Source organism: Cucurbita maxima, unplaced genomic scaffold, assembly GCF_002738345.1.
Source record: "Cucurbita maxima cultivar Rimu unplaced genomic scaffold, Cmax_1.0 Cma_Scf00009, whole genome shotgun sequence".
NCBI lineage: Eukaryota > Viridiplantae > Streptophyta > Magnoliopsida > Cucurbitales > Cucurbitaceae > Cucurbita > Cucurbita maxima.
In genome coordinates this window covers 4,994,074-5,007,220 of record NW_019272025.1, presented here as the reverse complement: position 1 = coordinate 5,007,220, position 13,147 = coordinate 4,994,074, and the positions used below count along the sequence as shown (strand labels likewise).

The 13,147-nt window shown below is 35.0% G+C and overlaps 2 protein-coding genes across 2 annotated transcripts; both read right to left on the bottom strand.

Annotated features, from left to right (window-relative positions):
* Positions 1–68: 68 nt before the first annotated feature.
* LOC111483839 (cyclin-T1-3-like) lies at positions 69–7,103 on the bottom strand. The gene is made up of 7 exons (XM_023130183.1): positions 6,826–7,103; positions 5,917–6,158; positions 4,825–4,906; positions 2,527–2,661; positions 1,877–2,052; positions 1,623–1,774; positions 69–1,363 (listed from the first exon to the last, which is right to left on the bottom strand). Exons 2-7 carry the CDS (start codon positions 6,153–6,155, stop codon positions 588–590), a joined length of 1,560 nt encoding a protein of 519 aa, XP_022985951.1. The 5' UTR covers positions 6,156–6,158; positions 6,826–7,103; the 3' UTR covers positions 69–587.
* An 840-nt stretch (positions 7,104–7,943) lies between these two features.
* On the bottom strand, positions 7,944–10,087 carry LOC111483876 (tetratricopeptide repeat protein 12-like). The gene is made up of 3 exons (XM_023130245.1): positions 9,744–10,087; positions 9,245–9,433; positions 7,944–8,945 (listed from the first exon to the last, which is right to left on the bottom strand). Exons 1-3 carry the CDS (start codon positions 9,927–9,929, stop codon positions 8,454–8,456), a joined length of 867 nt encoding a protein of 288 aa, XP_022986013.1. The 5' UTR covers positions 9,930–10,087; the 3' UTR covers positions 7,944–8,453.
* Positions 10,088–13,147: the final 3,060 nt, after the last annotated feature.

Genomic DNA, 13,147 nt, shown 5'->3' with positions numbered 1-13,147 from the left:
AAAAAGAACCCAACCATATGCTTGTTACAAAATTTGTTGAAGAGACAAAATATAACCATCTCTAATCCGATCATCAGAAGAAGAATTGACACGTTCTGAAAAAATAAAAATTCTATCGAACAGAATTATAACAAATGTAACGATGCTAATTTGTTTAAAAGTAACAATTAATCATCACATTCTTATGCTGACATCAAAGAGAGCCCCTCAATAGAGTATATATGTTCATCAAGTCCCGCGACCCAACCATCTCCGGAGAGCATAGCCCTTAAACTGATCTCGGACAATGAGTGATTCCAGCAATGACTACTACCTCTGGTGAAACTTCTCGAACATGATTCTACGATTCTCATGGTCCGTCTCTGTTCGACCAGCTGCAACTACCTGACACGACTTGACTTGGTTTTCTCTTCAAGAGTTTTACCCTGTGAGCTCCCTGCCTCTCTTACAACTGTTCAACTTTGGGGAATCTTGATGTTCATAGCCAGCATGGTGAGCATTTGTGAACTCCCCTTCTTCCATGTTGCTAGAATCTATATCATATGAGACTGTCACCTTCCTTGTGGATACTCACCTTCATCGTCCTCTCAATGACTGTCTTGATATGAATCATCATATTCTTGTTTATTCGATGACTTACTCCAACTTTGCCTCTGTTCTCGCTTGTTTTTCTCACTCCCAGCAGCCATCTCAACACCAGCTTCCAACTCCCTTTCAATCAGATCATCCTCATCCATTAATTCTTTTTTCTGGGTCATGCTGCCGAGAGACTTCCTTCGTTTCTCGAGTGCAGCCTTTACTTTGTCCTTATCGATCTTTTTGATAGCGTCCTGAGATTTACCGAGTGTACCTTCTCTAAGATCTGTATTTCGAATCACATGTTTGTCTTTAAGTTCCATTGAATCCCTTGTTGTTTCCTTTGTTTTCATATCATTTCCATGGTCTTGCCCAACCAATCCCTCAGACTGATGCCTTAACAAGTTTTGAGCGTTTCCCTTGTCATGGAAAGCCGATGTCTCCATCTCCTGTCTAACCTTAGATTCACTACCTGTATTGTGATTGGAAGGGTTTCTAAAATCTACATTCGAACTTTCGATACTATGATTCCGCATTGCTCTCGATGGCTGGTCACCTGCAAATGAGTGTTCAGATGCTGGCCTAGATGAACTAGCTTTTGAGGTTCCAAGTCTTGAAGTAGCAAGACCCGCACCAAGTGCATGATTGTCCGCTACAGCCCGTTCTTCGCTGTTTGAGGGAGCTTTTATTGAGGTTTGATTGGAAGGACCACCTCCAATGCTTCCATCAGCTTCACCAGAAGGCAATCGATTCTGTTCATAAAGTTCTAACATTTGGTTGCTGACTTCTGCAAAAGATAACCATTCACTGTTAGAATCACATCCAATTATTAAAAGGGAAAATGAGAACAGTTAAGCATATCATTTTCCAAATGCATCACTTCTGCAAGAATATACTTTTGCCTGGCTTAAAATGTAAATTTTTCTCAACACAAGATCTAGGAACGAAGGCGAATGTTTCAGCGAGTACTTCAACCAAACGAAGTTCAATGCAGAACCAGTTTCTGGTGCACTGCTACATTCAAAGAAAATGGCATTGACACTGACCCTCCAATTGCCGTGGGGTGACATCAAACTCTTGCCACCACACCTTTTCCCCATCTGATGGGAGTTTAACTTTGAGAAATTTGGCAGCAAGGAAAATGGCACCAGCCGCAATATGGTGAGGCTTAAATTGCAAGCAAAGAGATGTCCGCAATCTGCATACCACATCCCCATTTCAAGAAAAGAGAACGGAGAAAAGCCATCTATAGGGCACAATACAAAAAACTAAGGCATGCAATCTGCCATACATCCCATACCCATCATTGACGAAATTCCAAGCTACTTGAGCCAAGGCATTTTGAGCAACTTTGAATTTTTTAATTGCCTCAACGAGAGGTTTGTAGGGATGGTGCACGTTAAGATCAAAACCAAGAGTTGCGAGAACAACCCTCTCCCCAAGTAAAATTAACTCTTTTTGCCGTTCATACACCTCCTGCAGGAGATTATGTGAATATGTTGATAAATAATTTAATCGTTTAAATAAATATACGCTTTCATTTTATCGAACAAGGAATAAATTAAACTATGTCCAGAGTTGAGCTGAACAACCTCCAGACAAGACCATGATGGCTCCTAAGTGTTCCAAACATAATCTTACTTCCAATAAATCCTATTGCAGACCAAATTTTTAGCGCTATTTCGTTTAAATCATGGTCGATTCCAATGCTCATTAAAAGTTCATTATGTTGCTGAAGCCAAAAATAAAAGAGCTACTAGCTCGCTCGTAACTAAGACAAGGGCGCAAATGAGCATTTAAAGACAAAGAAAGAAACAAAGAGAATAAATGACCCAGTATTTAAGCTTGGCATAAGCAATAACAACATCAGAAACTAAAAGCACATGGGTACGAGATACCAGTCACCGTGAAATGAGAACAGAAAATAGACCCACTCTAACCATTTGATACCTTTTGTCTAATTTTCTGGGCTGCAGTAGGATCCTTCTTGTTGATGATTTCATATGAGACCATAATAACATCCTTCAATGGACGCGGGGTTTCTTCAACCTTTCCTGCGAGAAACATACACACTGTCGCAATTGTCTGCAAGAAAATTAAACTAAACTGAGGCACTAAAATAACATCATCAATTCAATACGTATATGAGCTCAGCTCTATGTGATAGGTTGCTCTACTTCAGCTTTCATTCCAACACCTTTTATGAAGTACAACAAATAAGACCACAAAATTCTCTTAACAAACGAAAATGAAAAAATGTAAGAACAAAAATGGAAAAAGGTAAGAAAATTAAACCAAACGGATGGAGGAATGTTAAGAACAAAAATTTATCTCTTAAACATACCAAGAAAAAATGTAAGAACAAGGCATGAATGTATACTACGGATCTATTACTAACAAGTTGCAACAACACATTTTAAGCATAAGCACATCAACAAAATAAAAAAATCGGCCCAAGAGATTATCAAATACTGAATTTCAATAAAGGAGGGAAAAGGACTAGTATTATCATTATCACTGTGATGAAAAATACGTCCCAAACATAAGTGTAAGAAGAAGGCCAAGCAAGTCTAAATACTAAGGCCTTGAGAACCATAAATTGATGGAGCAAAAGAAGCAGAGCCAATCAAAGTGGCTTATGAGCAACTAGATACAAGGTCTCAAACCATAAAAATGCAGGCAGATTTGAGAAACAGGATGTTGTTGTGCCTTGGTGAACCTAAGCATTGATGCCTGCGTGTGTGTATATTTTGATAAGAAACTAATATTTCATTTTCACGAGAGACAGTACAAAAGGAAGAAAGATGATATATCTCCACCACGTAAAAGACATTACAAAGGAGTTTCCATATCAGCAAAAAGTGGACGCTATAATTACAAGTCTTAGATGTAGCGTAAGTAAAAATTCTAATAAGGTCCTGAAAGTTGACTTGGCTGGTGTTCTCCCCTAAAAAAAAACCCTTTCAAACCACAATCTCCAAAAAGCACTATCACTCATTGAACCATGAGATTCCACTTGGCTTTTAAAGCACGTATGCTGAATTAATTGAAAGAAATATCCAATTTTGTTTAGGAGACCATACGAAGAAGTTTTATTTTCGGATAAGAAACCAATTTCGATAAAGAAAAAATGAAAATATAAATGAGGGACCTACAGAAAAGAATGGTCCAAACAATAGAGCATTGAAAAAAATACTAGAGAATGCTGTTCCTTCAAATTTTGTTCAATAAACAAACCAACTGTTCAAGATCCCCAACTATTGGTAATCATAAACAAAGAGTAACTCCAAATGAGTCTACAAGTATGTTAACATGCATCAAACCCTAGACCTCTTCCCATGACCTAGCAATGCTCAAAAGTATTGTCAAAGTAGCCCTTGTATAGGGACAGAAAATCCAAAATGACTTCCTACATCATCCTGAAAATGCTCAAACTCTGGACCATAGCAAGCCAAAAGTTTAATTATTTAAAAAAATGGATAATTTTGAATGGTAGCTTGGAAGTTTAAAATTATTGAGGCTTTTGTTTATGGGGACAAATAAGTTTTGGTTTCATCATACAGTAAACAAACTTTAAAACTTAAATAGAGGGAAAAAGGGTTTTGTAAAGTTGTCACTCATTGCATGTCAGCAATATTAGAGATTCCACCGCTTTGGGACAGGCACAGATTTCTTATAGAGAAATATTAAGGATCGCACTATTTTATGTATCTATGAAATTCCATCATAGAATGAATTCGGGATTCCTGCATGAGAAACAGAATAGTAGATGCCCGTGGTCCATGGAATCAAATTTCCATGTCCTCATCCAAACATGAAAAGGGCATCTCGAAAGAAAGCTTTCAATTCAACTGATTGCAGTGTGAAAAGAGACAGAACAAAAGCTACAACTATCAAAATCAAACTCAGTGTGAAAAGAAACAGAACAAAAGCTACTACTATCAAAATCAAACTCAGTGTGAAAAGAAACAGAAAAGCTCCTGTTATAAAAATTGAACTTGCAATCTATAGATAACTGAAGCTCCAAAATGTTCTAAGAAAAAATATCAAATACATAAAAAGGAAGCTTTAAAAAGATTTTTTTTTTTCCCTTGAGCATCTGAAAATTTTCAGAAAAGAGTTGATATAAAAATGCCAGCAAACCAAATCAACAAAGCATATAAATTGTCCGCCTTGAGAGAACAATTCTCATATGCTTATGCACACAAAATAAATAATTGTTAACAAAAACTGGAAGAATGAACTTACCCTTCGGTCATTCTTTGCATGAGACTGCCGAAGAAAGAACCTATGACAAAATATTATTGCTGTAGCAATGGTTACCTGGGGACTGCATAATAAAATCAAAAACAACAATGGACACGATTTTAGTTTGAGATAATCGAATAATTGATCGAGGATAGCTAGAGACAAAGAAAAGCAAACTGAAAATTCTTAATTTCTCTCTAAGAAAGATAAATAATTTGGGTAACACTCTCGGGTGTCCCCAACGGGACAACTTGGGTTAACACTGTCAAGACTATCACTTCTGAGATTTGGTCTAAAAAAAACATAAGGATCTTTGAAGAAAAGCATTTCATATGGCAAAAATGGTTTGATTAAGTCAACATTAAAGTTTCATTTTTTGAGTATTCTCAAAATGTTACTTACACAAATTGGGGGTACTAATTTTTCCCCTAGCTTGTTTCTTTTATTCTTTCGATATTTTTTTTCACTTGGGAATTTATTTCCTCAAAGATATTGTTTCTTTTAATTAATCCACGAAAAGATCGAAAATATATATATAGGGCAAGTGTTGCACCCACATCAAATTTCCATAAGTGCAAGAAATTGAAGTCAGAGATGAGTTAATTTTCCTCCATGAGAAATTTTTTACATTGCAAAAAGCACCTTCCGTGGCCCTAAAAATAAAAGACAACAAAATAAATGGAAGAAATATGTTGAAAAGAGCCAAGCTTATCATGGGGAAGATGGTGAGAGAAAGAGAGGCAAAGAAGGGGTGTAGGAAACAGGAAGTCGCTTAAAACAATTCAATAAAGTTATTTGTTGATATAAGAAAATCAATGCATTGTCTTTTCCATTCTTAACATCGAAAACAGACAACAGAAAAGGATATAGAGTGCATTTAATGTCTCTCATTAACAACAAATGGAAATATATCAAAGCAAGGAGTGAATGGAATAGGTTTCTCGAGAAGGATCTAAAAATGGCGAAACAACGGTTAAAAGATGAAATGGAAGAAAATGCAGCAATAAAACTGAACTCCGTTCACTGAGGAAACAGAACTTAAGGCATAAGCCGTAAGGCAAAAAAACATTTAAAGATTGTTAGAACACTCACACTTTAAGTCTCATTCCCAAATCTTGGAGAAATGTACAGTATGATTTGCGTAGATATGCCTCCTTTTTCAAGTCAATCCCATCTTGTTTAGAAGGAGAATTTTCTTCTAATTCCCTCCTAGAAAAATACCATTGAGAACCATCCTCCAACCCATCCTGTGAGTGCTTCGAATCACTATTTTCATACATCGCCTGATGCGACGGATCACTAGATGATAAATTCTCCATATTCATATCCATATCCTGTTATTCAAGATTCATAGACAATGACAGCTTATTCAGGAAAACTGGAAGTTAGATACACCAAATTCAGTAATTTAGAAATTATGATCATAAATCTGCAAGACACAATTGAAACCAATATAAAAAATTTAACATTCAAAGAAACAATGATGATAATAAACTTCCTGGTGAATAAGCACTAGCAAATAGTATAGGGCAAGCAGCCACAGTTCAAAACCTTGACTCTAACAAATCACAAAACTGTTTCTCTCGGAACAAATTTACACGACAGTATATCCCCGTGTAAAGCTTAGTAAGATGAAAACAACAGGGCTCATCAAATGCCCAACAATTGCATAGCCAAGAATAAATACAAGGGAAAATGTCTACCCCCAACACCCATGGCCAAAGAAACATTTGATTGCCACCCTCCCATGAGTTCGACAAATCTTTCCAGTAACTTCTGGAAGAGAACATTCAAGAGAAACCCCCAAATTGCAAGCAAGATAACCAGCAATCAGAAAATAAAACGAGCAGAAAAGAAGATAGCGAGTCTTTCCCAAACTAAATTTCAGATTCAAACGAACAAAGATTGCGTAAAGAAACGAAGAGGCTCGATTACATACGAGATTGATGGACAACTAATGAAGCTTACAGAAGTACCGCGTAATGACGCGATTAACATTACCTTTTCAAAGTGGCAAAAGAGCAGAAAAGAAGTGGAGAAATTGCAGAAACTCGAGCAATTGCTGCAATACAAAGAGATAAATTAAGGAGGGGAAATGAGGGCTGGTGAAAATGCCCAGAAGAAAAAGAAGAGATTTTGGCAATGGTTGGTTAGGGTTTATGAGGAAGATGGAATGAAGAGCAGTCTGACAGTGAGCTAAGCTCAAAAAAAAATGTGGGTGCTTCGGCCCTCTCCATTTTCACGCTGCTTTGTACGATGGGACGAATCCCCCAAAAAAACAAAAATAATTTTGATGATGACGATAATAAATATGCTATAAATTGATGGTTGGTTTCTGTATTTTATGCGTCACACTCATAAACTTTATTTTCGAATTAATTCCTAAAATAAATTATACAAAATGCCACCTACTTTCACTCCAACCCTTCAAAAATTCCATTTAATCTTTTTTTAAAATTAAAAAATATTAAGGGAATAATAATTTATATTTATATTCCCGATAAAACAACAAAAATGGAGGATATTCCTTCAACAAACAACAAAAATGGAGGATATTCCTTCAACAAATGTCAACCCTGGTAGGCATATTAGGAGATTGTGAGATCACACATTGATCTATTGGCAGTAGTACTTAGACCGTTACATAAAATAATGATTCTTCATCCGTTGCTTATTCACCACAAGAAGGAAGAGATTTCTTTTGATTGCGTAGTACTTCCCAATGCCATCCATCTCTCCAACTCCAAGCAATTCATAACATCTTTTTTGCTTGCTTAGCTTTAAGCAGTTGGTGTCAAAGAATAATGGTGTCAAAAAAGAAACATATTTAGGGAAAAATATATAAATAATGGCTACTTCCCTCCACGATCCCGGTTGTCTTCGCAAAGATTCATGAAACTAACTAGAAAACTATAACAGTCTAAGTCCACCGCTAGCAGATATTGTCTGCTTTAGCCTATTATGTATCGTTGTCAGCCTCACAATTTTTAAAATGTGTGACTAGGGAGAGGTTTCCACACCCTTATGAATAATGTTTCGTTCTCCTCTCCAACCGACGTGGGATCTCACAAAAACAAAACCCACGACAGAGAAAGATAGGAACATAGCAGAGACACAGGTACGCGAAGGAGCAGAGAATTAACAATTCATTCAGTTGTTATCATACAAGTATTTGTTCTTCCCAATTTCATCAAATTTGAACTTTGTGTGCTGCTGAGTCTACCATCAATCAGTAGCGGACAGCGGCATATAATAGTATATACTATCTTTTCTCAAGAAACAGAAACAGGTTTTGAACATTATATACCAGAGATGTCTTACATATCCAAGACGGGATCTCCATTTCTGATAACCACCCAGAAATTGATGTTGTACAGCAGACACATAACTCAAACGAAACAGCGTCAGCTCAAGCTTTGTATAAAATCTTTACGTGCAAAGCTTGCTCGTCGATAAGATCCACGGTGCTAATTTTGCGTCTGACCAACTACACATTACATAGGTCTGAAGGTCTCAACAGTACTGATCTTAAACAAATGAACTTCCATATCCACGAAGCTCAGAGTTGCTCAGTGTTTCGTCTTTCTATCAAGACAGCAAGGCATTTGATTGTATCATGTATATTCAGTTCATTTCACAGGTTTAACGCCAACAGTTCTGACACGAAAACGAAATTGAGGTCCCGACTCCTCTTCATCATCATCGTCGTCTTCACTGGAATCGTCCTCAACTCTATCCCAACGTGCATAGTCTAAAGTCGAGTGTCCTTTTGGTTTCGGGATTGTTTGCCAGCCATTGGGACCCACGTCGGTCGTGCCCTTCTTGCTCTGAGCTTGAAGGACAACAACTTCACTTTTTGTGGTGTTTTTCACCTCAGCTTTCTGATTGCCCATTTTTTCATCAGATAATCCACTGTCGCCCCGAGTTGTCTGGATAAGGGTAGTTTTTATCAAATTGCAATCGTGCTCAGGTTTCTGTACCTGAACAATACTTGGAGCTATAACATTTCCTTTTCCCTCATTGCACTTCTCATTGGCTGCATAGTCATTGAACTCAACATCATATTCTTCTTCCTCCTCTTCTTCAAACTCTGCTTCTGATTCAGGTATTGGAGCAAGTGACTTTCCTTAAGCATAAAAAAGATCCATTACTGATGGCCGCAAGCACAATTGTATACAATCAAATTGAAGATTAATGAATAAGATCAACAAAAACCCAGTATCACATTGGTATCTTGCAGCAATACAAAGAAAAAAAACGAACCCTGATACAACTTGTTCGTCATGGCATGATTCAATTAACGAAATATGAATACTATAACATAATAAGCAGCATCAAACAGTAATGTCTACAGCTGAATTCTTCATCAACATGATCAGAGAACAAACAGTATGATAAGGAAGAAGTAGAAAGTGCATACCAATTGCGTCTTGAGACGAGTTTGAAGATTTTGATAAACTTCTGATGATGGGTTCAGTTCTATAAGTCGGTTGACATCAAACAGAGCAGAATGGTATTCCCTGAGTGTGACAAGAGTCTGGGCACGGAGCATTAGCGCTCCAGTGTGCTTATGATCAAGTTCAAGAACCCACGTACATTCTTCTGCTGCCTAGAATGGAAACAATAAGATTATAAGGACTCAAACTCCAATTAAATACGGAATAGAAATCAAATACGCGAAGGGGAAAAATCACACTACAAGCGCGAAGGATTATAATCCTAGAATCAGTGATCGATTCGATTATTTGAAAGCATATCTAGACATATCAGTTTCAATTAACGAAATGCAAATCCGATTCGGGTAAAAACGCGAACCGCTTCGAATTCGAAATCAAATCAACAGCAATAACAATTGTTCATCAGGAATCATCACACCAGTACAAAAACCCCCAAATAAAAATAGTGGGATCGTTACGCACCTTCTTAAAATCATGAAGTTTCAAGTGGCAAGCAGCTCTGTTACTATGCAGCGCAATCCTCTGGGACTTGGTCTTGGCCATGGCAAGCGCTTCAGTGTAAAATCTAAGGGCATCGACATAGAGCCCCTCACGGTACATCTGGTGGGCTCGCTCAATTTTGTTCAAGGGTGCAGTAGCCGCAGACATTTGAATCGAATCCTACTGTACAAATCCCCAAATCAAACGATGAAATCGGGTGGAGCTCGCGATCAGAGTAACAGAAACGGAGAAGAAGGAAGGAGAAATGGCTCCCGCGGCAGATAGCAGAACGAGTACCTCGTGATATGCGAAGCTTCGAGGAGGAACGAATAATTGACAGATCATAGACGTGATTGATATGTTATTACTCATTTATTCCAATTTTCGTTTTTTTTTTTTTTTTTTTTAATTTTAAAAAAATATTTAAAACTAATGGGAATAGATGGGATGTCGTGATTAAAATCCCGCCCACCATCGTGGGCCCCACTTTCAAAATACATTTCTGTTCATATTGCCTTTCATTATTTTCTTCGAATCTACAAAATCAATCTCTACCGTTGGTTTCACTTTTCCTTCTTAAACGGACGGTCCTTATTCAAACGAAAAAACATATTTATATATTATAGAAGTATCACATTTCCCATGATTAATAATAATAATAATGAAGTGTTATTATGTGTTGGGCCGTGTTGGTGTTCGGCCCATGGATCCAACTTAGCTTAATGGGCTGACAAAGTTGGCCCACTTAAATATCGCATGGGCTGTTTACGTGACTAAATTTAAATATTAAATAAAATTTTGATACTATAAATATTCGAGTAGAGCTTAATGGACAAAAATATCCCAATAAAATTCTAAATTTTGATTTTTTTTTTTTTATATATATAAGAAAATAAGATCAAGATTATGAGTAATTAAAAATTAATCAAACCAAAAAAACTTAACAAATTAATTTTAATTAACATACTAAATATATTAATTAAAACTCTAAATTCGCATTATTATATTTATCAATATTTTTAATATATATTTTTTTCATCGAAGTTCTTGAATTAATTTAAATACCAACCATGAATATCATGCATTTTTAATTGTTTATAAATTCTTAATTTTTAAAAAAGTTTTTTAATTGACAAAAAAATAATAATATTTTAAAAATAAAACCATCTAGAACCCACTATTCAACGCTATACCAAATACGTGTGGGGATGATTTTAGTCAAAATAAACCCTTTAATAAATTATAAAGTCTTGAATTTGAAAATAAAAACAACAAGCCTTGCCTCTCACATTCAAGTCAACATCTTGACCCATCACCAAACACAACTTAGGTTTGACTTTCCACTTTTTAAAACTATATAATTGAAATAAATTGTATTTTATTTATCAAAAGGTCAAAGGTTTGAATCTTAATATTTTAATTATTAGTCATTGTAAAATAAAAAAATCAGACTTACCAGAGACTAAAATATTCAACATTTAAGCGTCCATGTGGCCTTTGTGAGACCAAGATAATTGGAGAACAAACTTTGTTGCCATTCATTCAATATGCCATCAATGATGTATACGTTTACAGGTCATTCGAGTTAGATATTTCATTAAATACTTAAAGGGTCTCTCTATTTTCTTCATCTCACTACTTAACTAGAATTTCGTATATTATATTTGTCGAGTGTCAAATATGATCATTTTAACAATCTATTTATTGATGTACAAATCCGACCCAAATGAATTCACTCAATCCACATATAGTCAACGAAAAAAATTAATATATAACACCTACATTAGTAAAAAAAATTATATAAGTTAAGTGGCTCTGGACATGATCACTCGTGGGTCTATTGAGTTCGAGCTCAAGGTCTAATTACCATTAATAGTCAAAACCCACTACTAGCAGATATTGTTCGTTTTCGTTATTGGGTTTTTCCTCAAATTGTCTTTTTTGGACTTTTCCTTCCGAGCTTCTCCTCAAAATTTTAAAACACGTCTGTTAGGGAGAAATTTTCATGCTCTTAAGAATGATGTATTCTCTACTTCAACCGACATGGAATCTCACTTCTCGTGGACTCTAGATTCTATATATTAAAACCAAAAGAAGGGTGGAGAAAATTCAATAAATGCATATAGTCAATGGAAAAAAATGAGCCACAAAAGTAATAAAAATTGAGATAAATGGGAATGGTCAATGGCAGTGCCATGTAACCTACGGCGAACTTGCTGCATCAGCTTCCCAAACGGCACCGTTAGATGTGACAACTCTCACATTAATAAGTAAATTAAATATAGGTCAATATAAAATTAGTATAAAGTTTTGATAATATTCATATGATTATTTTTTTCATACCTAATCCGTACAAGTGTCCTAAAAATGAAAGAGTCTTATTAAATACAATATAAAATGTTAATACCAAAAACATAGACTAAGATGGCCTACCAAGAAAAACAGTCATGTTGGAGAACAAGACAAAGAGAGTTAGCCGACCAATAATAATTATTTTTTTTTTTTTTTTTATGAACCTTAAATTATTTTAATGTAATTTAAAACGGTAGAAATGTTTCATTTTCAACAAATTGGTAAGAAATATATTGAAATTAAAAATATTTGAAATCTATTCAGTTTCTAGAAGAAATACCCTTTCAAAATTTGAAAATTCTCATTCTAATAATTACCAACAAAAATAAAATGGTGGTTTTTATAAGCTTATAACCTAAAGTATTTATTTTGTAATATTTTCAACTATATAATATATAAATAATTTTTTTTTTATAAAGTTCCGCCTTTAATGCACTTTTACGATAAGGTATACGGATCAAAATTCCCACTCAATTCAACGTCCATATATATAGATATATTTTTTTTATTATAACCTAAGATTTTGAACTTTATTATATCTTCACAATTTATAATAATATATTCGCCCACTCCTCGAGAACAAACTGAAAATATACCCCCACGGTAAAATTTTCAATGGGCGGTGCTTTAGATATGGAATAATTTATGTTATTTTGATTATGAAAATTATTTATTTATTTATTTATTTACAACGATAGTCTTAAATAAAAAAATAAAAATACAAAAATACAAAAATGCCCTTAAATGGGTTATTTTTAAAGTCTAAAAAGGGGCCGTCCAATTATGTAATAAGCTTGGATTAGACGATTTCTTAATGGGTATTAACGTCATTCCACTTACTGATGCTTTGTTTTATTTACTTAATTAAAGGGAATCTTTTTTAATTTTATTTTCACAAAGCTCCTTTGCTTTATATCCACGACATAAATCTTGGATTTGGTTAATCTAAGATTTAATTAAAGCGTAATCTTTTGTCACAATGAATTTTAATTATTTATATATTTTGAAATTGTAGAGATGAAAATAAAATAAAA

Bases quoted from the DNA above. Each gene is read 5' to 3' on its own strand.
- LOC111483839 (XM_023130183.1), bottom strand. From the start codon at position 6,155: ATGGATATGAATATGGAGAATTTATCATCTAGTGATCCGTCGCATCAG. The intron at 4,907-5,916 runs GTGAGTGTTCTA...TTTATTATGCAG, and splicing joins TTGGGAATGAGACTTAAAGT to TCCCCAGGTAACCATTGCTA. The intron at 2,662-4,824 runs GTAAGTTCATTC...ATTTTCTTGCAG, and splicing joins ATGCAAAGAATGACCGAAGG to ACAATTGCGACAGTGTGTAT.
- LOC111483876 (XM_023130245.1), bottom strand. From the start codon at position 9,929: ATGTCTGCGGCTACTGCACCCTTGAACAAAATTGAGCGAGCCCACCAG. The intron at 9,434-9,743 runs GTGCGTAACGAT...TTTCCATTCTAG, and splicing joins AACTTCATGATTTTAAGAAG to GCAGCAGAAGAATGTACGTG. The intron at 8,946-9,244 runs GTATGCACTTTC...GCTTAAGGAAAG, and splicing joins CTCGTCTCAAGACGCAATTG to TCACTTGCTCCAATACCTGA.